This window comes from Macrobrachium nipponense, chromosome 47 (assembly GCF_015104395.2).
Source record: "Macrobrachium nipponense isolate FS-2020 chromosome 47, ASM1510439v2, whole genome shotgun sequence".
NCBI classification, from domain to species: Eukaryota; Metazoa; Arthropoda; class Malacostraca; order Decapoda; family Palaemonidae; genus Macrobrachium; species Macrobrachium nipponense.
Genome location: NC_087222.1, coordinates 8,799,248 through 8,821,417, shown reverse-complemented (window position 1 = coordinate 8,821,417; position 22,170 = coordinate 8,799,248). Strand labels below are relative to the sequence as shown.

Here is a 22,170-nt window from a genome sequence, read left to right as displayed (position 1 = left end):
TTTTAGGAAACCTTTGTTTTATGTAACAAGAGGCAGCGGCCTTGGAAGCTATCACTATGGCAGCTTTTCAAGTAGTCTCCTTGCTGGCTCTGTGGTCCCTCATAGTATCCAAGGTCACTGCTTCCTCAGGACCAATAGTTCCTGGTGAAGACTTGGCTTTCGGGAGACATTGCCAGTCTGGAGGTAGGGCTATTTCCCACCTGGCCCACTAGACACCAACAACTGCAGTAAATCAATACACAGACAAACAAACAAGGACTACAACCATACAACAACTCAACAACAACACAACAAAAGACAACTGCACAAACAATCACTAACAACAACAAAACAACATGTCTACTATACTGTGCCAGTACAGACCACTGAAGCCCAAGAGCTGGGTCCCTGACTTTACATGCAACCGCACCATCAGACAACCCAGAACTCACCAAACTGCGCAATTCAATTGCTAACCATCTATCCACCAATTATGCCATCTCTCTCTCTCTCTCTCTCTCTCTCTCTCTCTCTCTCTCTCTCTCTCTCTCTCTCTCTCTCTCTCTCTCTCTAAGACATTGTCAAAATGCAACAAACAGATTGTTCCCCCATATCCTGAGTACTGTTAAGTCTGTCATGATTGAAAAGGTATCTCAAAGATATCAGATAGAGGGACTTGATATCTGTCATACAGTTAAGTGAATGGTTGGTAGGGTCTTTTCTGTGGAATGTTGGATTAAAAGTCGTTATTTTTGGCAAGAAATTATTTGATATAGGTAATACAAATGGACAGCATTAACTTGAAGGCTGTCGTAGATAAGCTTTGATGTCAATAGTCTATCTTCCAGTTGCTTTTGCCTAAAGTAAAGAGAGAGGGCAGTCCACTGCTCTAACACTCAAGCAACAGCTTCATGCAGCGAAAACTACCTTGAAGTGAAACACGAAGTAATTTGTGTGGTTTCAAATTAGAGAATGTTTGAAATTCTTTAAACTCGCGAATCCTTGATACACTGTGAGAGAAATAGGTGTAGATGTCTCCAATCAAGTCTTCACAAAACCGAGGAAGAGTTTTTGGCGGTTGTGATGACCATAACTGAGCTGAATGGCAAATACATCTTAGTGCAGTGATACCAGGTGCAGCATTTCTAAGTCTACTGGTAGCTGAATTATTAATCCCCATTATATTGCTCAGACCATCTGCAGCAAATCCTACTAAATTTTCAATGAGGATTTGGTGTTCATTAAAAAGTGTAACTAAAAGATTATATAGACGGTGCCCCGTTGATCCTTCATCTTCACTGTTGTTTGGGGTTATATATGTTTATTAGCTCAAGTAATCATGTCTCTATGGATCCTATGGTCTTATCAAAGTGTTTAACTATGACTGCACAAGTCTTTTCTGTGCCAACATCTGTAGTCTCATGTATATTAAAGGAAAATTTACTGTTTTTCCAAGCTGTTACAGTGATTTCCTATGATATCTTTCCAATTTCCTTAATTGCTCATGTGGGCTTCGATCTTTTTAAAAACATTTTCTGGGCTATTGCAGAGTCTCGGAATACATATTTGATTAACTCAGTTAAATGGTCACATGAATTAAAAGCAATGTTGTGTTCTGGTAAGAATGTAGCCAGTTTGATTTCAGCCCTGGTAACTTTGTCATTAATGTTTTCTTGTCTGTTCTCTGGTTCATTTTCTTGCTCGGCTTCTTGTTGCGCTGTGTTCCTAAGATGGCAATTAGTTAACTTATGTCGTTTAATTGTAGTAATGGTAACGTTGAACTCATTCTTGCAAATCTGACAATATGGCCGTTCCCTGTTGCCTTCTGTCTGCCATCGTCAGTCATCGCTGGAACTAAATGTTCTCTTTGGTGGCATGTCTCTAAAAATCTAGTAAAAATTATATGGAAACATTAATTCAAGCCCTTGGAACTCGCAAGTCAGTACAAATTACTGTATAATATTCATAGAGAGAGAGAGAGAGAGAGTTATACTTTTAAAAGATGCCAAAACATTACACTGAGCATTAGGAGTTAATATGTGTGGGCATATATAGAAGATATATACCCATACCCTACTTCCATAGAAGAGAGACGTATAGGCCTACCCCTATGCTCGTTACAGCAGGTGTGCGAGACGAGAAGCTGAAAGAGCCTTCAAAGAATAGGTGCAAGTTTTAAAGATACTAGTTTATGCGCCCTCAACAATGAAGAACTTAAATAAGAAAATGATGGATTTAAGATATGCATATGTTCAATTAAAATTTATATGTTGGCGACACATAAATAAAATTTATTCATACGTCAAACTGTACTTTAACTTATGCTTTGACAGTGGCGAGCATTTGCATTAAGTCTGCAAGTGCTTAGTGTACAGTCTCATTGATACTGTATTGTGTATAGAAAACATCTATGTGCTGATGGAGTTCACATTTCTTTGCCACAGATAACCTGTTTTGTTATGGATGATCTCTGATAATCTACGAAGGAACGTGTTTTCTTTAGCATCCAGCTAATTTTCCTCAACAACGTACTCTAGGTAAGTGATATAAAAGTGAAGTAATTGCAGTTAGAGAGAATGTCCCTAAATTATATGTAGTATTTGATATAAGCTTTGTTGAATCTTTAGTCATACACAAACACATTGTTCAAAAGCCAGTCTGTCAGTTATTCACGATGGACTGACTTGAATCTTAGGTTCTCAGACCTTTACAAAATAGCCCCCATTTTCTTTGAACGACTCTTGTCTCCAATGCGGAAAAGAGACCTCAAGAAGGATCTTTCCCACTGTTATCCCTACATTAAGGGGTTAGGTGCTGGATGCGCCTTCTCCACTGCCTCTTATTAAAAACATCATCCTCCACCAAACCTCTTCCCTTCATATCTTCCTTCATTTTATCTCTCCATCTAATTCTCTGTCTCCCTCTCAATATTCTTCCTCCAACAGGCTCTTCCCAAGCCCTCTTCACTCCCTCCCCATCCTCAACACTATGTCTGTACTATCTCAATCGTGTCTCTCTTATCACCTCTGTCATCTTTAGTAAGCCTGCCCTTTTTCTTATTTCATCATTTTCCAAAATCTCAACCAGTGATATTCTCATAATACACCTCAGCTTTCTCATCTCTTTTCTCTCAAGCTTTACTTCCTGTTTTCTTCTTAGAGCCCATGTTTCTGATCCATGCATTAACACTTGTCTTATCACTGCGCTATAGATCTTGACTTTTAGCTTGTTTGGAACTTTCTTATCACATGCTAGTCCAGCTACCTCTCTCCACTTTCCAACACAGCTTTTAGCCTACTGTCCATTTCAGCCTCATATCCTACCTCTTGGCTTAAAGTGGATCCTAAGTTTGTTCCTACATGTAAAACAAACCCTCAGTCCTTTACATAAGGAATTACTTTCAATGTAGGCCGGAAATCAGTCATGAGAGAATAACAACAAGATAGTTAGGCAGTAACTGCTTATTCGCTAGTCGGGGGTCCCACCCGACCAGACTTAAACATTCCACTTTGCTTTCGCCTGCCGTTGTGTGCAGACATGCTCTCTGCTCTCTCTGTCGTCGAGAATTGTGAGACCTTTCTTTGTTGTGTCTTTGTGAATGATTGTGTTTTGTTGTTTGCTTTTATCATACAAACCCAAAACTCAGATAAGCCTTGTTGCCCTCCATTCTTGCAACACATTTGCTCTGGAGGGGGGGGCCAGAAATTGCGGTAGTTTCCACTCCAAAGCGGAAGTGGACCTTCATGTCCTCTGCATGAAGTGCTGAGGGCGTGAGTGTTCTCCAGATAATACTTGTGATACTTGTATCTCTTGGTTGGCAGAGCAGTTGGAGAGATATGAGGGGAGGAAGCAATCTTGGGGGAAGTCTTCCAAGGCTTTCTTGCAGGGCTATGTGGCCCCATTGACTCCGTTGTTGGCTAATCCTTCGTCTTCCTTTCTCCCTCCACGTATGCTTCCCCATCTTGCTGTTTCCCTTTTGGTGGAAATGTCTCCGTCTGCTTCTTTGTTTGATTCATCAAATATAGAAGGTGGGGGGAGGCATGCCGACCAGGGGCTGTATTTGGGAGCTTTTGTTCACTCTGTAGGGGACCTTTCTCTGCCAAAGGGAACAGGAGTTCCCACCACTAACCTGACTTTTGCTCCCTCTGGTGTGTATGTCTTCGTGATCAGGGATTTACAACTGGCATGGGTGAAGTTGAGTTCGCCTGGCACTCCTCTCCATGGGCTGATGGATAGTTTTTTGTCAGCTCCTGTGACTCTTGGTGCGGCTACTGGGACGACGACGACTCTGTCAATGTGTGTGTATGCGACACTACCTCACCCGGTGTATACCCAACATGTTACAACAGTAATACCTTCTATGGTCGTGTCGTTAGTGCCGTATACTTCAAGGACAGATCCTTTTCTGCCTCCTCCTCCATGCTTCACAGTCCTCTCTCACCCAGACAACTGTGATAGACCCCAGACACTGTCCCCACTGGATCTTCCACCCATCTCTGTTCCCATGCCTGTTGCTGTACCTGTTCCTGACCGTGCAAGTGCTGCTGTGGCGTCAGCGCCCCCGGTGACACACTGGATGGGGTATCTGACTGACGTTCTGAGGAAGGTGATGAAGAAGAAGTCAAAGAAGAAGCGAAAGGTGTCATTGTCTTCCTCCTCTTTTTTTTTTTTTGTCTTCGTCATCGTCATCTGCTGGCCCCTCCACTTCTTCTGAGACTACCCTGCCGAAGAAGAAGGCTATCTCCCACCCGCCAAGAAGTAGTGTTCTGTGGCTTCTAAGGGTCTGTCTAGCCGTTCCTCCCATTGTTTTGGGAGTGGGAACTGCCTTGCCACCCCCATGGGTGCGCAGGGTGGGGACACAGAAGTTTTATGCTACAGTTTGTTCTGCACCTAGTCCTAGAGGTTCCTGCCTCTAGGATTGGGACCGTCTCGGGTTCTTGTTCGCGAGTTTCCCCGAGTGCACGCTCATCTACAGGTGAGCGTGCAATTAGAGTCGGTGACGCTGAGTCCACTCACCGTCACGACTCTGGCATGAAACAGAGGAAGGGGTAAGTCGTCCAGGTGACTTACGCCTTGCTGACGATTGCCCACATAGCTATGCTCAGCTCCTAGGGATGACATAATGGTCCCATGGACTGTGCACGCGTCAAGACTGGTAGGAAGTCCCTCGTTCTGTCCTCTTGAGAGGTTTCGGCCTCTTCAGAGACTGTGACTCATCATGGGGATGGTACCAACTCTAGTTATGGTGGTGAATGCTATTCTTCACCTAATTTACAGTCACAACATGACCGTACGGTCCAGGCGTCGAGTAGCACTTCCCCTGACGTGAGAGGGCTTCACTACCATCCTTGGAGGAGTGCTTCTCCACAGGGAAAATACTCCTCTAGACCCATGAGCCGATCATCACCGCGGGTTGGTGATCATTCACGGCCTGCTCCATCTGCTAGTTCTGCTAGCAGACCGAGGGGGAGCGTCAGATCTTCCTCACCTGTCCCTTCAACTTCCTTGGGATACACCAGGAGGAGCGACGCGACCAGGAGGAACCATGGGGAGTGTTATCCTCACGGTTCGGCCATGAGAGTGTACGTTCCCTGTTCGGTCTTAGGACCTGAGATGTCGTACTCTTAATTGGTTTGAGATCATGAAGTGTCTGTCGAGGCTCTTCCCTCTGAAGGAAGAGAATCGAGGGAGGGACTTGCCCTGGAAGGACTTGACGGTCCTTCCCCTAAGGACGCAGTCACTCCCGAGATTCAGAGGTCTTTTGCGGAGGTCATTGCGCTGATTCGTCAGCACAATGACCTAGGGGAAGGATAGATGGTAGCTCCCTCGGACTGTCCTTCGCAGTTAGAGTCGTTCTGGGGTCCTGAGAAGGAACCCAGAGCTTCTGTGGGGTTACCTTGGTCTTCCTTGTCTCGGGGCAAGAGAGTTCACTTAAGGCCAATAGGTCAGACAAGCTGTTTCCCCCTTCTCTACCTTGACAGAGGCGATTTTACTTCCCCTCAGAGAACCCTTTGCCAACCAAACAGGTTCACCCAGAGCTAGTACGGCTAACTCCTGGCTTGCCTCATGCTGCGTGAACCAAAGGTTCTCTGACAGAAGGTGCTGCAGAGGCAAGTAGAATCACCTCTGTCGAGGTAAAGGAGGGGGAAGCAGCTTGTCTGATCTGTTGGCCCTAAGTGAACTCTCTTGCCCCGAGACAAGATTGTTCACCTGGCCCAACACACTTTTGGAGGTTACAGCTATGGCAGCTATCCAGGCCATCTCCTAGTTGGATCTGTGGTCCCTCACAGTATCCAAAGTCACTGCTTCTTTGGGACCAATAGCTCCCAGAGAAGACTCGACCTTTGGGAGACTTTGTCAGTCTGGTGGTAGGGCCATTTCCTACCTGGGCCACCAGACTACAAACTTGTGGGTCAACCTTGTTCTTAGGAGGAGGGATGCTGTCCTAAATCGTATAACCAGGTCAGTGGGCCCAGAGTTGGCATTAGGTTGCTGGGTTCCTCCTCTCTCTTTCCTAGAGAGATGGTGGATGCTGCGGTAGACAACCATAGAGCTGAAGACAGCGATCGTCTTGTCCACCAGGCAGTTGCCAAGGCATCCGGGCCATCTCGTGAAACTGTGGCTAGGCCTCAGAGCCAGGCTAGCTCTTCCTCCACCCTCAAGAAGACCCCTTCTTCTAGAAGGGCCTGAGGGAAGACCCAGCCTTTCTTCTTTGCTCTGAAAGGGAATCATCAGCCCCCTCTCAGCACCCCTTCTCTTGCCGGAAAGGAGAAACAAAAGAGGAAGAAGGGGAAACGCTAGGGACAGCATTCCCCCTCAGCTGCTGCGGTCGGTGGGAGCTACCTGGTGAGCCATTGGGCAACATGGCAGCGCTACGGAGCCGAGACCTGGCTTGTAAATGTCCTTCAGGAGGGGTATTTTTTTCCCTTCGAGTTGAGCCCACCCTTCACTGACCGCCCGTCCAACTTCAGACATACATCTCTGGTTGTGCCAAGGATATGGCACTGAAAGAAGTGCTATCAGTGCTGAGCAAGATAGCTGTGGAAGTCGTTTGAGATCCGTCACCAGGGTTCTACAGCCGACTTTTCTAGGTGGAGAAGGCTACAGGGGGCTGGAGACCAGTGATAGATCTCTCTCCCCTGAACCAATTCGTTCGCCATACTTGGTTCAAGATGGAGATGGCATGTTCCGTGCTCTCCTCTTTCAGGGACTTGATGCTTTCGGTGGACCTGAAGGATGCGTATTTTCAGATACTCATCCATCAGTCCTCCAGGAAGTACCTTTGCTTTATCCCTGAAGGGACGATGTTCCAATTCAGGGCACTTTGTTTCAGACTTTCGACAACCCCTCAGATGTTCACACGAGTGTTCACCTTGGTTGTCAGCTTGGGCCCACTTGTTCGGGATATGCCTCTTGAGGTATCTTGACAGCTGGCTAGTCCTGGCAAGCTCGCTCTCGCAGTTGCTACAGGAGAGGGATTGACTTCTCGATTTTTGTCACCATCTAGGGATCATGGTAAATTTTGAAAAGTTGGATCTCATTCCCAACCAGAGGATAAAATACCTGGGCTTGCTGATCGACATGGTAGCAGCACGAGTCTTCCCCACAGACTCGAGGATCAGCAAGTTCAGGAAGGCAGTTAACTGTTTGTCTTGACACGAACAGCTAACTCAGCTTTGGCAGGTTGTGATAGGTCACCTGTCGTCACTAGAGAAGTTAGTCCCTCACAGGTGTTTTCACCTGTGGTCTCTGCAATGGAGACTGAAGGAGTGTTGGTTACAAGCTCGGGATCCTCAATCATTCCTCATTCCTCTAACAGAGGAAGTGAGGAAGGATTTAGCCTGGTGCCTAGATGACTGGAAACTCTTAATAGGAGTGGAGTTGCACACTCCCCCTCAAGACATGCTTCTGTTCTTGGATGCATCGAATGAGGGTTCAGGCGCACACCTGGAGGAGTTGCTGACTGCAGGGGTGTGGAATCGACACGACAAGCACCTTCATATCAACGTTCTGGAACTCAAGGAGTGATGGGACACTCCATTGTGTTGATGAGCGACAACACCACAGTGGTGACATGTGTCAGTAGACAGGTAGGCCTGGTGTCTCTTCCGTTGCATCAGTTGACAGTGCAGGTGCACGAGTGGGCTGCAGCACACTCAGTATACCTGTCAGCCAAATACATTCAAGGCAACAGGAATGTAGTGAGAGACAAGCTCAGCCGTCAGAATCAGGTGATAGGGACCGAATGGTTTTACACCCAGATGTGGCAGAAAGGCTATTCAACCTATGGGGTTGTCGAGTGGTAGACCTGTTCACCACCTGGCACAACAGAAAACTTTCAGTTTTCTTCTCCGTCGTGCCAGACCCATGGGCAGCTGCAGAGGATGCGATCCAACATCCGTGGGACAACCTCGAAGTGCTGGTCACCAGCAATCCTCGGATGATCCTGGTGGCTCATATCCCGATCTGTTGGCTCTTATCTCCGAGGCACCGCGAGAGATTCCCCCATGGCACAACCTTCTGTGTCAACCGCACATAGAATGGTACCTACTTGGAAGCAGTTACAGTCCCTGTTGGTCTTCCATGGCTGGCCAGTTAACCAGTTTATCCTCCAGGCTCTTGCCAAGCCAAGAGGATTTTTCTCGCCGGCCAGCAATAGAGGATGGGATATACCCGCACTAAAACAGTCCCCTCTGCAAGAAGTGTACCAAAGAAAGTGGTCCATCTTCTGTGATTGGTGTCCGCTCAAAGCCACTCTTCAACAGATCGTGGATTTCCTAGTCTTTCGGTGATTTTGATGGTCAACGTTCGTCAATGTTTGGATATTTCCAATGTTCTTTGGTGACATACTTGCTAATTTTGTGGTTTGTTTACATAATTAGATAGTCAATTATGTCAGTAACTAGCTCTTCCAGGTTATAGAACATGGCACAACCTTCTGTGTCAACCGCACATAGAATGGTACCACTTGGCAGTACAGTCCGTGTCTTCATGGCTGGCAGTTATCCAGGTTATCCACCATCTCTTGCGAGCAAGAGGATTTTCTCGCCGAGCAGCAACAGAGATGGAGGGATACCGCAGACAGTCCTCTGCAGAAGTGTACCAGGGAAAGTGGTCCATCTTCTGTGATTGGTGTCCGCTCAAAGCCACTCTTCAACAGATCGTGGATTTCCTAGTCTTTCGGTGATTTTGATGGTCAACGTTCGTCAATGTTTGGATATTTCCAATGTTCTTTGGTGACATACTTGCTAATTTTGTGGTTTGTTTACATAATTAGATAGTCAATTATGTCAGTAACTAGCTCTTCCAGGTTATAGAACTAGGTTAACCAAGTTCTCTCATGATTTGCACACCAAATGCATTAAATGTAGGGGGCAGGATTGCTCTAAGGGACTGACTTGTTCAGAGTGTATGGATTGAGATGATTCTAAATGGAAAGCATTAAAATCACATTTGGATAAACTAACTAGAGATAGGAAGAGAAAGGCGGCTCTCAAAACCAAAAGTAGGGCTTCTGTAGAGAATTCTCCCTCAGTAGTTGAGGATTTACCTACTCGTACTCAACCTCCTATTACTTCCCCAATTGTTAGCCCTCCTACTTCATTACAAGTGACTCCTGTTTCAGGCTCCCATGATTCCAAACCCGACACCATTACCAGTCTTGAAGGGAAATTTAAAAAGAAATTTATTTTTTCGCTAAGGCGATTATGGAATCAGGTGCCTCTTTCAGGTCTTTTGTGGAGAGCATGCCTCTCAAAAGTGCAGTGCAAAGTGAAAGTGCTGTGATTACTGTCCCACTCCCCTGCACCGGGTAGAAGACATACAGGAAGTCCAAGGGACGGCAGAGGGGTTTGCCCCCAGACAGTTGTCCTTTCTGTTGCACCTGTTGATGACTCTTAGACAGCGACAGAGTGCCACTGGAAAGACATCTCTTTCAGTGCTCACTGACTGTCTTCAGACTCTTTGGATTCTTCTTCAGACAAGAGATGTCATCGTCGCAGACTGTTGGCCTCTGGACCTCTGAAGAAGCATTCTACACCTGTTGACGGCTCTCCTCCCCCTCTTGAGAGATATAGGGAGGTCAGAATCGATACCTAGCCATCTTGCAGTCTTCAGGATTGGTCAGAGTCTTTCTCTGGTCAGAAGCATACTTCTCGCTCAATATTAGCGGCCAAACGGGCGCCTGTTTCGGAGCACCCATCTTGTGAAGACATTGTTGTGTCTGCTACCGTGCATCTATGCATCATTTTTCTACTACAGTATCTTATGTGGATGAGTCGTTGGCACCTCTTAAACGTCAGTTAGGGATTACTAAACTTTTTGAGAAGTAAACCTTCCTGTATGAACAAGGAGAGTATCTCATCCCCAATTTCTTTGGAAGATGTAGCAGTTGAGCAAGAGGTGGCTTATTCTTCTGATTATTCGTTGCTGATGAAATTCTTTCTGGAGAATTATCCAGACTTTTTCATTCCCACAACTCCAGCGGCTCCTGCCTCTACTTTTTTTATGTGGAAAGCTCCTGTAGACAAACTCCCTCAGATGATTTTGTCTTCCTCTTCTAAAATGGTCTTAGGAGAAGTGGAAGAATGACTGGTTGGTAAGAGGGAGCATGGGAAAGCCTCCATCAGTTTTCCTCCTTCTAAGCTTATAAAGAAACCTTACCGATACTATGTGACAGGTGAGTCACCTTCCCTGGAAGTTTCTGCCTCCTCCCAGGGGGGACTTCTCCTGTCTAGTGGACTCAGCCAGACGTTCAGCATTTGCAGCTGCAAAGGTTTTCTTTTTAATCACTGGAAATCGATCACTTGGTGAAGAATACCTTCAAAGTTTTAGGAATTTTCAGTTTCTTGAAATTTACTGTGGGTGCATTGGCTACTAAGATAGAGAGTTGTTCTTCATTTGTGGAAGACCTGTCTACAGATTGGCTGGGATTTTTGTCTTGCACAGACAAAGCTGTAAGGGACAGTTCTAATGAAGCTGCCTCTCTTTTTGCTATGGGCTTTTTAAAAAAGAGAGTTGTAGTGGCCGTTTATTTCCAAGGGTGTCCCATCAACACAGAAATCCGCAATTTTTTTCATCGCCTTTGGATAAGGCTTATATTTTTCTCTGCAAACTATGGTAAAAGACATATTTTCAGACTTGCAGAATAAGTCCACAACAGACCTTCTCTGACTGTGTTAACAGCATACTTGAAAGGACCTAAGAGATATTTGGCCCTCTCACAGGAAGTGGAGGCACTTATCCACTAGAGAACAGTGGAAGAATTGTTAGATCACGGAACAGAGGGGTTTCACAACTGACTCTCCGTAGTCCCCAAGTCATTGGGGGGCTGGAGGCTTATCCTGGATTTCAGTGCTCTGGCCCTTTTTGTCGTCAGGACGAAGTTTCATTTGGAGACCAGTGCCTCAGTCTTAGCCTTTCTACATCCAAAGGTTTGGATGGTGACAGTATGTCGAAGACTTGTACCTCCATATCCCCATCCATCCGGAGTCGAGGAAACTTCTTTGCTTCGTATGCAATTCAGAGCTCTCTGTTTCAGCCTGATGTCAGCTCCCATAATACTCATGAGAGTCCTATCCCCGCTTGCAAAGTGGCTACACCTGATGGGGATCATCTCTTTTTACCTCGATGACTGGTTTCTCCGTCCTCCCTCAAAGGAAGAGTGCATGGGAGACTTGAAGAAACTACTAATGAATGCTTTTGACTCAGGAGTTGGGAATTCTCACCATTGTGCACGATTCTAGACTCTGACTTTTTGGACTTTTCTCTTGCCCAAGCCTCTAAATGCTTGCCTTCAGACAGTCCGAGAGTTCCTAGATCAGAAGTCCTGCTCATCTCTTCAATGGATGCGCCTGCTGAAAACCCTTGCCTCAGTGGAGCACTTCATCAGGTTGTTCAGGTTACACATGCTCCCACTTCAGTTTTACATGAAGGTTTTATGGTTCAGAAAGATGCAGCAGGACTCCTTACCTTACCTGTTTCCAAGGAGATAAAAACAGACCTTCAGTGGCAGTTGTGTATAGACACTACAAGAAGGGAAGTCACTCCGACCACAGAACCCAGAGCTGAAAATTTATTCAGATGCATCGGATCTTGGATGGGGAGCCCTCTTGGAATCACAAAAGGTGGCAGGGTTTTGGTCAAAGGACCAGAAAGCCTTACACATCAACGTGAAGGAGTTGTTGGCAATATTTCTCAGACTTCAACACTTTTCTCGCCAAGTGTCTGGGAAGATAGCAGCAGGGTTTGCAGACACTCACTCTTTCATTCCTTACCAGACGGCGAGGGATCTTCTGCTATGGGAAGAACAACATCAAGTGATGATCCTTACTCGCTTTGTTCAAGGCAGACTAAATTTCTTGAGGATGAACTAAGCACACAAAACCAAGTTTGCACGGGACTTAGGAGGCTTTCAGGACAACCGACAGTAGATCTATTTGCTACAGCAAAAAACCATTGTCTTCCGATCTTCTGTTCACCAGTCCTGGACCCTCTAGCATGAGTGACAGATGCCATGCTTCTCGACTGAACAGGATTAGACCTATGTGCCTTCCCTTCATTTGCTATGATTCAGGAGGTAATAAACAAATTTTCAACTCATCAGAATGCCTCCATGATCCTAGTAGCTCAATTTTGGCCGAGGAAGGAATAGTTTACAGACCTTCTTTGTCTCTTAGCGGACTTCCCAAGACTTCTCCCTCAGAGGATGTCTCAGTCTCTTCTCAAACAGCCTCACTTGTTCAGGTTCCATTAGGGATTATCCGCTCATTCTCTTGACAGGATTTCGACTGTCAGACGATTGGTCAAAGCAAAATGCTTTTCAAAGCAAGCTGCAGAAGCCATTGCTAGAAGTCGTTGATCTTCTACTAGCAGGCTCTAACAATCTTAAGTGGGCAGTCTTCAGAAGTTGGTGTCGAAGACATGACACTGTAACTGATATTGCAGATTTTTTGCTGTTTTTGAAGTCTTCCAGGAAGTTATCCTCCAGTACCATTAAGGGGTACAGGTGTTTTCAAGCACAGATGTATAGAGGTTGGTCTCAGCTAGGACCTCAGTAATCTTATTAGATTTCTGGACACTTCTAAATCGGAGAATACTAAATCAGTTTCATAGAATCTAGATGTAGTACTAAGTGGATTTCTGGTGACTCCTTTGAACCCCTCCGCTCAGTATCAGCTAAGAATCTCACGAAAAAGTCCCTCTTCCTTATAGCTCTGGCTACGGCTAAAAGGGTCAGCAAATATCAGGCAATAGACAAAAGAGTAGGGTTATCCCAAGAAGAGCAACTTTTATGTCTGGTAAACGTTACTATTTACAGAGAACGGAGAAAAATGATGGAACCTGCAAATAATCTTTGATGTTCTGTGGAGTCTCCGTCTCCGCCTGATGTCAAAGAATCCATTTCCTTTTCTTGAGGAGTTTGATATTCGAAGCACACTCTCAGCTCCAGGAAGATGTATTGCCATCCAATAATGCTAAGGGACATGAACTGAGGGTAGTCGCAACTTCTCTCACCTTTAGATATAATACAGCTTTAGAATCTATTATGCTCTCTACATTATGGTAATGTAGGCCAGTGTTTGCTGTACATTATCTAAAAGATATTGAAACGGTTTTCGAGAATTGTTCAGTGCTGTGTCCTTTGTCGGTGACTGGCAAAGGGGGTATACTATCCCTCTACTATCCTCTGTTATTGATTTTTGGTGTTGAGTTTTGGGAAGCCAGGGGTTAGTGGATACCTGAAGTAAGCAAGAGTAATTATAGTGTAGGTTAAGTCATTGTTTTTATCTAGTCTAAGCCTAGGGCAAGGGTATCAGTTTGTAACTTTCGACAGTCATCCGGAGAACTTCCATGACTGCAAAAGTTAATGGAGCATCGACCAGAGGTAGTATTCATCTACAGCGCTTTCTTACATGGTAAGGTATAATGAGTACTTTGAAATACTTGCAGACTTTCTATGTTGAGTCATTACTTAACTTTTAATGTCTTTACTATAGTGATTCCCACCTGTATAAACTAGGAATCAGCTACAGGTAATCACTTGCTAAGTTACATGTGTAAAACTGACAATTTTATAATAAAATTAGATTACACACATACCAAGCAATTCCTTGATTATAACCCTTCCCTCTTCCCTGCAGATGGACATGGCAGACCAAGCGCATTGGTTCTCTTTGCAGTTTTGTGCCCATTGGTCCCAAAAGCTGATTCCTAGTTTATACAGAGGGTAAAATATTTGGTATCTAGCCATGCTGATAGATATAGCATCAGCAAGAGTCTGCCCCTCAGACTCGCATATCAGCAAGTTCAGAGAGGCAATGCAGTTATTTCTGTCTCAATAGGAAGAACCACCTCAGTAGTGCCAAGTCATTCTGGGTCACCTGTCATCCTTAAAGAAGCTGGCCCCTCGTGAGTAGCTTCACCTTCGTTCTGTTCAGTGGAGAATGAAGGAGTTTTGGTCTCCGTAAGGGAGTCCCCATTCTTCCAGATGCATTTCTCAGAGGAAGCAAGAAAGGACTTATCCTGGTGGTTCCAATCCCGAGATGCTTCTGTTAGTCGATAAATCGACTGAGGGATAACACACACCTGGAAGAGTTGCTGGTTTCAGGTGTGTGGAACCAGGACTTTATACAGCTCCACATCTGGATCTCAAGGTGGTATTTTTGGCTCTACAAGAGGTTCAGCCTCCGGTGATGGGGGGAACTCCATGGTGTTTATGTCAACAATACAGTAATACCTCAATCTTATGCTATTCGAGTTGTGCGAATTCACAATAGTGCAAACTTTTCATTTAAACAACTATTTATCATACAAAGACGTGCAAAAGCAAATGCAACATTTTCAAACCAGAAAAAACCTGCAAAAGTTTTTGTTTAATTCCTTATGTGATTTATAAGTTTTCAAGCTTATATGTTTAAATTAAATTACATTGAATAATGAAAATAATTATTCTCTCTCTCTCTCTCTCTCTCTCTCTCTCTCTCTCTCTCTCTCTCTCTCTCTCTCTGTTGTATGTCTGTAATCTTCATCCACTCCTAGAGTTTTACTAATCATTTACTTTTTTTTTCAAGGGTAATGTATTGAGCTAACTTTAAATGAAATTATTGTAACATTAGTTTTATTCAAAAGTTAGCTTTATACTTATGAAGCATGGTTAAGATCATATTTAGTGTTTAAACTCTAGAAGTAAGCATTTATAAGCATTTTTAGAGACCGTCACTAATTTACAGTTCGGGGTATTACTGCACAACTGTACAGTATTGGCATAGGTCAGCAAGCAGAGGAATTGGTTTCCCTTCAGCTCCTCATGTTGGCGATGCAGGTTCATGAGTGGGTAGCTTACTAGCTATAGACCTCTTTGCAACCTTGCACAACAGAAAGCTCCTGGTGGTCTGTTCTGTTGTTCCAGACCCATGAACAGCAATAGAAGACACTTTCCAACACCCATGGGACAATCTCCAAGGCCTATTCTTTTCTTCCATTTTGTCTGATTCGTTGGGTGATCAGCAGGGTCATGATCATCCCAAATCCCAGATGACCCTGGTTACTACCAAGTGACCACTTGCCGAGTGGTTTTCAGACTTTCTAGCTCTACTTTTCTAGGTACCAAGAGAGATTCCCGCTTGGTACAATCTGCTGTGCCAGACGCTCATAGAGAGGCATCACCAGGCTGTGAGAGAACTGTAACTTCAAGACTGAAGACTATTCAGTATCTCTCGCAAGTGAGAGGTATTTTCTCGTCACACAGCAACCAAGACGTCCGGATACCTTTGTAAATCTTCAGCGGCTGTGTACCAAAGGAAATGGGTCATCTTCTCTTGCTGGTGTCGTCGATGGGGTATCTTTCTGGTCGGATCTCCTCTTCAGAATGTCGCAGACTTTCTTGTCTTTCTCCACCAGGAGAAGTTTCTCTCCGTGTCAGTGTTCAGGGGCTACAGAGCTGCCCTTGGACTAATCCTTTGCTTGAAGGGTGTCGACCTCTCTTCCTTGTGGAGATCTCCATGCTATTGAGAAGCTTCAAACCGTCTTGCCCCCAAGGGAATTCAGTCCCCCTGAGTGGGATGTGACTCTTGTCTTACAGAACTTGACTTGTGCCCCCTATCCTTTATGATAGTTGTCAGACAGGGATCTGACCTTCAAGACTGTGTTCTTGCTTACCCTGGCATTGGCAAAGAGAGTTGGTGAACTTCATGGACTTTCCTTCAGTGTTAAACACTTGAAGGGGTGAGGATTTGCCATGCTCTGGTTTGTCCCAGAATTCATAGCGAAGACTCAGAATCCATCGGTTCCTGACACCAGATTCAAGTTCTTTTTTATCCCCTTCCTAGAGGACTTTGCTGGTAGTGATCAAGACAATATACTACTGTGTCCAGTTCGAGTGTTGTGGAGCTATCTAAAGAGGGTTTGACATCTCTATCCTGAGTGTCGACGACTCTTCGTTAGTATTGGCTCGACCAAGGAAGACGTGTCCAAGAACAAGATTATTTTCTGGCTTGGTGAGAAAATCAAAAGAGCATACTCTACTTTTGACGAGGTAGTTAGGAGTACTTTCTGAGCAAGAGCTTACAAGTTAAGGGGCATTAGTCTGTCCCTTGCATTCTGGAAGAACATGTCAGTTCCACAAGTACTGAGGATGGGAGTGTGTTCGGGAAAAACTACATTCACATCCTTCTACCTTCAGGATGTTGCCCATGGGTCCATGGACATTTTTTTTCTTGGGTCCTCTGGTGGCCGGTCAACAAGTTGTGTAACTCACCCGGCTTCCCTAGAGAGACAGGTAGCATCTCGCCTAAGTTGTTCAGTCACAAAGAGAGAGTGTGAGTGAGTGACTGGCCTCCTTCTCTTCCCTTTCTCTTTTTATACCCTTCCTCGCCTGTAGGGCAGAGGGAAGGTTGGTGTGTGATGCAGATGAGCCACATAACTGAGTACTGTACCCTGTCTATAATCTAGAAGTCTGTAGGTTAATAGATGCATGCCCATCCCCTCTCTCTACCAAAGGAAGAGAGAAGCTGACAATTAAATAAAACCTATTGGTGTTATTATTCTTTTATTGTCTCTGACACGAGGGGTTCATCTAAACTCTTTTTGAATCAATGATGGTATACATGCCCATTGAATCACAAGACCCAGAAAAGTCTGGGCTGTTGAACATCACATAAGCTTAACAGGTCAGAGGCACAGGACTCCTTCCTCTGCTCTACATGACCAGGAGGGAGGCCCAGGTAAATTGAGGTACCAGTCAGTTCAGAGATTTACTCAGAATCCTTCTACCAACAAGTAAGTCTTCATATGTAAAGACCGAAGGATTATATTTGTTTAAGAACAAACTACAAATATTTCAAGTAATTTGTATTTTTCTGAACATACAAACCTGAAGGTCTTTACATAAATGTCCCACCTCAAGCCACCCCTCATTCTACTACCTGAGCCAAAAGGTTAAAGTGAAGCTTAAGGATAGCGGTGGGTGGGACTCCCAACCTACCGTTGATAGTTAACCACCTTATTTAAAGTTAAATGGCTATTTTCCCAGCTTGTGCTCTAATTATATCCATATGTAAAGACCTTCTGGTTTGTATATTAGGAAAAATACACATCACTTAAAAATTTTTGTGGTTATTCCACCTTTGCAGCATTGAAAACCAAAAGGCACTGAAAGATACTCCTTCATAAAAAGCTCTGGTTTGTTTAGCTCTGAAAAAAAATGTCATATTTGAAGAAATGTAGCAGCACATACCTTCCAAGACTGTCATCAGTGTTGCTGGTCATAATAGCTACTCATGTATTGTATCCACAATAATAATCAGTGAAACTAATTTGAAAACTTTCATCTCTCTTCAAATTACTACTCAATTCACCCTTTCTATTTTTTTGTTCTTATTATCTACTGCATCTGTGGATAATATGGTGTTAAGTATAGCTGTGCCTGGACAACGTTTGGTTGGATTGTATTCATGTTTGGATAGAACTATCAAATGCATGCTTTGTTAATTGGTTTGAGACCTTTATGGGAACCTGAATTGAATTTGATTTATTATTTTGCTGCTTCAGTTCTAGCATTATGTTTCCTAACTCTGTGTTGCATTCTTTGATTTCAGATTCTCCCTCGGAAGAACCTTCCTTCCTTTGTCAGTTTTGATTAGCATCAGAATTCTGGGAAATGCATGTTGTTTAATGGTACTACATGGAACATTACCAATAGCAACTCTTAAAGTGTATGAGACAAGAAATTTAAACAACAAGTAAAATTTGTTTTGAATATTAGATTCATACATCAGCAATGAAATCTGGTTGTAGTCCTTCAAGATATTGTATTTAATTTATAACAGATTTATTCAGTAATTATTTGGAAACAATTTTGTGTTAAGAGTTGTGAATTGAATTAACACTTGTCATTACAGAACAGGACAGGACATAAGGCTAAAATGAATCCAGAACATTCTTTAGAATTTCCTTTGAAAAGTGAAACTGAAGGTGCATTATCACTACCTTCCATAAATCAAGAAAACATCAACTTGGCTGCCTGTAGTGGAACCAGTGATGGAGACTTTTTGTCTCTGGGTCCATTGATGGACATCAAAATAGAACTAGAGGAATTCTGTGAGTCTAATGAAGATGATGAATATTCATATGAAATGAATTCAATAGTGAATGAAAAACTTCCACAAACTTGCAAAAAAGAAGTAAAACAAGAAAGAAGGATCTGTGACAATGGAGAGAAGCCTTTCATATCTACTGACTGTGAGAAAGCATTTTACAAGAAAATTAATCTTACAAATGATATCACAAATCCTGTCAGAGAGAAATTCATATGCAATTACTGTGGGAAAGCATTTCCCAGGAAAGATCTTCTTACAGTTCATAGGAGAGTCCATGCAGGAGAGAAGCCGTTCATGTGCAGGGAATGTGGGAAATCATTTTCCCGGAAACCAGATCTTACAAGGCATATGAGAATCCATACAGGAGAGAAGCCATTCATGTGCAAAGAATGTGGGAAAGGATTTTCACAGAAATCAAGTCTTAAAAGTCATATGAGTATCCATACCGGAGAGAAGTCATTCATGTGCAAGGAATGTGGGAAAGCATTTTCCCAGAAACCAAGTCTTACAAGACATATGAGAATCCACACTGGAGAGAAGCCATTCATGTGCAAGGAATGCGGGAAAACATTTTCCAAGAAATCAAATCTTACAAGTCATATGAAAATCCACACTGGAGAGAAGTCATTCATGTGCAAGGAATGTGGGAAAGCATTTCCCCATAAATCAAATCTTACAAGTCATATGAGAATCCATACCGGAGAGAAGCCATTCATATGCAATGAATGCAGGAAAGCATTTTCCCAGAAATCAAGTCTTACACGTCATATGAGGTTGCATGCTGGAGAGGAAAAAGAAACAGCATGATAAAATAAACCATTTAAGGGCAGACATCTCTCTCAAATGACCAACTATATGACAGATCAAAATCACTCACAAAATCTGCTCAAGAAAATAAGGAAAATAAAGAAAAAATACAGAATATGGAATGAACAAATGAGTGGAAAACTGGCAGAACACAAAGCCAATATAAAGGCCCTAGCTTCACAAATAGGAGACAAAAGTAGAACAGATAAATGGGCAGTTTGGTGAAAATCCAAAGATTGTGTATGGGAAGATGACAAAAGAAAGTCGAGGTACGAACACCACCGAGCAAGGAAGACCTAGAGAGATTTGGAAGCCACTGTTTGAATTGACACCATTAGTCAGAAGAACAGATAGAAACAGCAAATGCCACCAATAAACTTCACCATAGAAAAGTAACAAAACTAAAAGATTATAGTAATTTCAAGACACCAGGAATAGGCAAGATCTCAAATTTCTGGCTAAAAAAACATCACAGCACTTATGTGCAAGCCTTTTCAAGAGTAGTAAAAAGAGAAGAATCACCAGAGTGGCTCACAACAAGAAATACCAACCTTCTCCCTAAGAGCTCGGAGACTGAGCTCCCTAACAAATATAGGCCCATCTGCTGTCTACCAACAACCTACAAATGGCTCACATGAGTCATAGCAGACGAGATCTGTGAACACCTAGATCAAGGCAAATATATGGAAAAAGAACAAAAGGGATGCACGAGAAACAAACTCAGCATTAAAGGTCAACTGCTAATAAACAAAACAATATTAGAAGATTGTAAGAAAAGACAAAAGAACCTTAATGTGGCTTGGATAGATTACAAGAAGGCATTTGACAGCGTCCCGCACACCTCGATACTCAAAATTATGGAACTATATAACATCATCAAGGAAATAAGATCTTTCCTGGTATGGTAGTACAGATAAGTGGGAGACCACTCTGTCTAAAACACTCTTGAGGGCCAGATAGTAATTCCAAACATAAAGATCCAAAGAGGAATATTCCTGGGTGTCAGCCTCTCACCACTTCTCCTCTGCTTGACCATAGATTCACTTAGTAAAATCTTGAACAACATTAACACTGGCTATGACCTAAGCAGAAGCAGAAAAGAGAATTAAAGAATGAACCACCTGCTCTTTATGGATGACCTGAAGTTGTTTGCAGATTCAGAAGAAAAACTGGAAGAATTAGTTAGGACAGTCTACCAATTCTCAAATGACATTGCATGGAATTTGGGTTGGACAGGTGTGCCAAGAGTACAATAAAGAGAAGGAAGAAACTAACATCAAAAGGCATAAAGGAAGAGGAAGGCATATTTGTTGAAGACCTGACAGAGGAGTACTTGGGAATAGAAGAAAATAGTGGTATGGAACACAAGAAAGTGAGAGAAAAGATAAAGAAAGAATATATCAGCCACTTAGAGAATTAACACCAAAGAACAAGATCACTGCCATAAACCAGCTGGTGATACCATTGGTGACATATGGTTTTTGCATTGTAGACTGGCCACAAGGTGAGTTAGACAGGATGGATATTAAATCCAGGAAGAATCTCACCCTACATAAAGTCACATACAGACACCAGTGTATGGACAGAATATATCTCCCTTGTAGAGAAGGTGGATTAGGCCTGACTGAGATCAATCAGGCCTACAGAGCACCAATAGTAAGTATAGGGCAGTACTTGAAAAGCTCTGAGGACGAAAACATCAAAAAGGTTGCCCAACATCATAATGAAGCCCTGAGCCCACTAACATCAATAACAAAACTGGCCAAGAACTTTGCAGGAAGATATATAGAAGGAGGTGCTATGAGACCCGATATTGTGATCTGGAACAAGGAATAAACAGCAAAGATTATAGATGTGACAGTACCTAGTGACTTTGGCCTCAATAGAGCTGCAAGGCATAAAATAACAAAATACCATACCAAGACCTGAAGAATGACCATAAAAGCACATGGGAACTGAAGGAAATAGAAAAAAACAATACCTTCGGTGGTAGGAGCAACAGGACTTATAAAGAAAAATCTGAGAAAATATCTTCAGGGTATACAAAGTTGCCCAGTATAAATGAGGTGCAGATGGCTGCCCCCAAAGCAATGGTAAACACTTTGAAATGAACCCTTAGATATAAGGCTAATGGAATATAGAGGTGCAACCATAGACCCCAGACTGGGGCCCATTGCACCCCTGATATAAATTGAAAATTAAGAATAACATAAGCGAAAGAGAAACCATATAGTTGCTCTATATGTCAAAGAAGTTTTTCTCAACCAAGTCCCCTCAAAAGACAAGAGAATTCACACTAGACAGAAACTGTTTACTTGATCTCTGTCCAAGTAGTTTTTAATTACATGATTTTATTTAACTTGACTACTGCGTTTGTTTTGAATGAAGGTGTCTCAAACGGTGTGTGAAAACTCATGCTAGAAAGAAGTCATATCCTGTATCTGCACTTGGTTTCCAAGAAGTCTTTTTTTGATTAGTATTTTTCATTAGTTTACCTTAGAATGAATGTGTTAACTCAGTAGAAAGACCATGTTGAAACAGTTTTTATCTTGTAGATTCATAACATATGTGAGCACTCATGGAGGATAGATATTGTTCTTTTACACTGCATGTTGTACTTTTGTCTTGTATTCTGCAAATCACAGTCAGTGGTTCTGAATGCCAGACTGTTTTTCAGGTGTCAAAATGCACAAGCAAAGTCACTCATCAGAGAGGATGTTCAGTTGCACTGACAGATTTGTTAATGTTTTGCACCCCAAAATAAGTTGCACTTGATGTGGAGATAATT

The 22,170-nt window shown here is 43.2% G+C and overlaps 2 protein-coding genes across 2 annotated transcripts in view; one reads left to right on the top strand and one right to left on the bottom strand.

The window, feature by feature from the left end:
• Positions 1 to 22,170, bottom strand: part of LOC135204517 (uncharacterized) — a 624,442-nt gene that overhangs the window by 93,441 nt on the left and 508,831 nt on the right. The gene's annotated exons all lie outside the window — the stretch shown is intronic.
• On the top strand, positions 2,422 to 19,522 carry LOC135204691 (gastrula zinc finger protein XlCGF7.1-like). The gene is made up of 2 exons (XM_064234848.1): positions 2,422 to 2,516; positions 18,075 to 19,522. The coding sequence occupies exon 2, from the start codon at positions 18,402 to 18,404 to the stop codon at positions 19,380 to 19,382; it is 981 nt and encodes a 326-aa protein (XP_064090918.1). The 5' UTR covers positions 2,422 to 2,516; positions 18,075 to 18,401; the 3' UTR covers positions 19,383 to 19,522.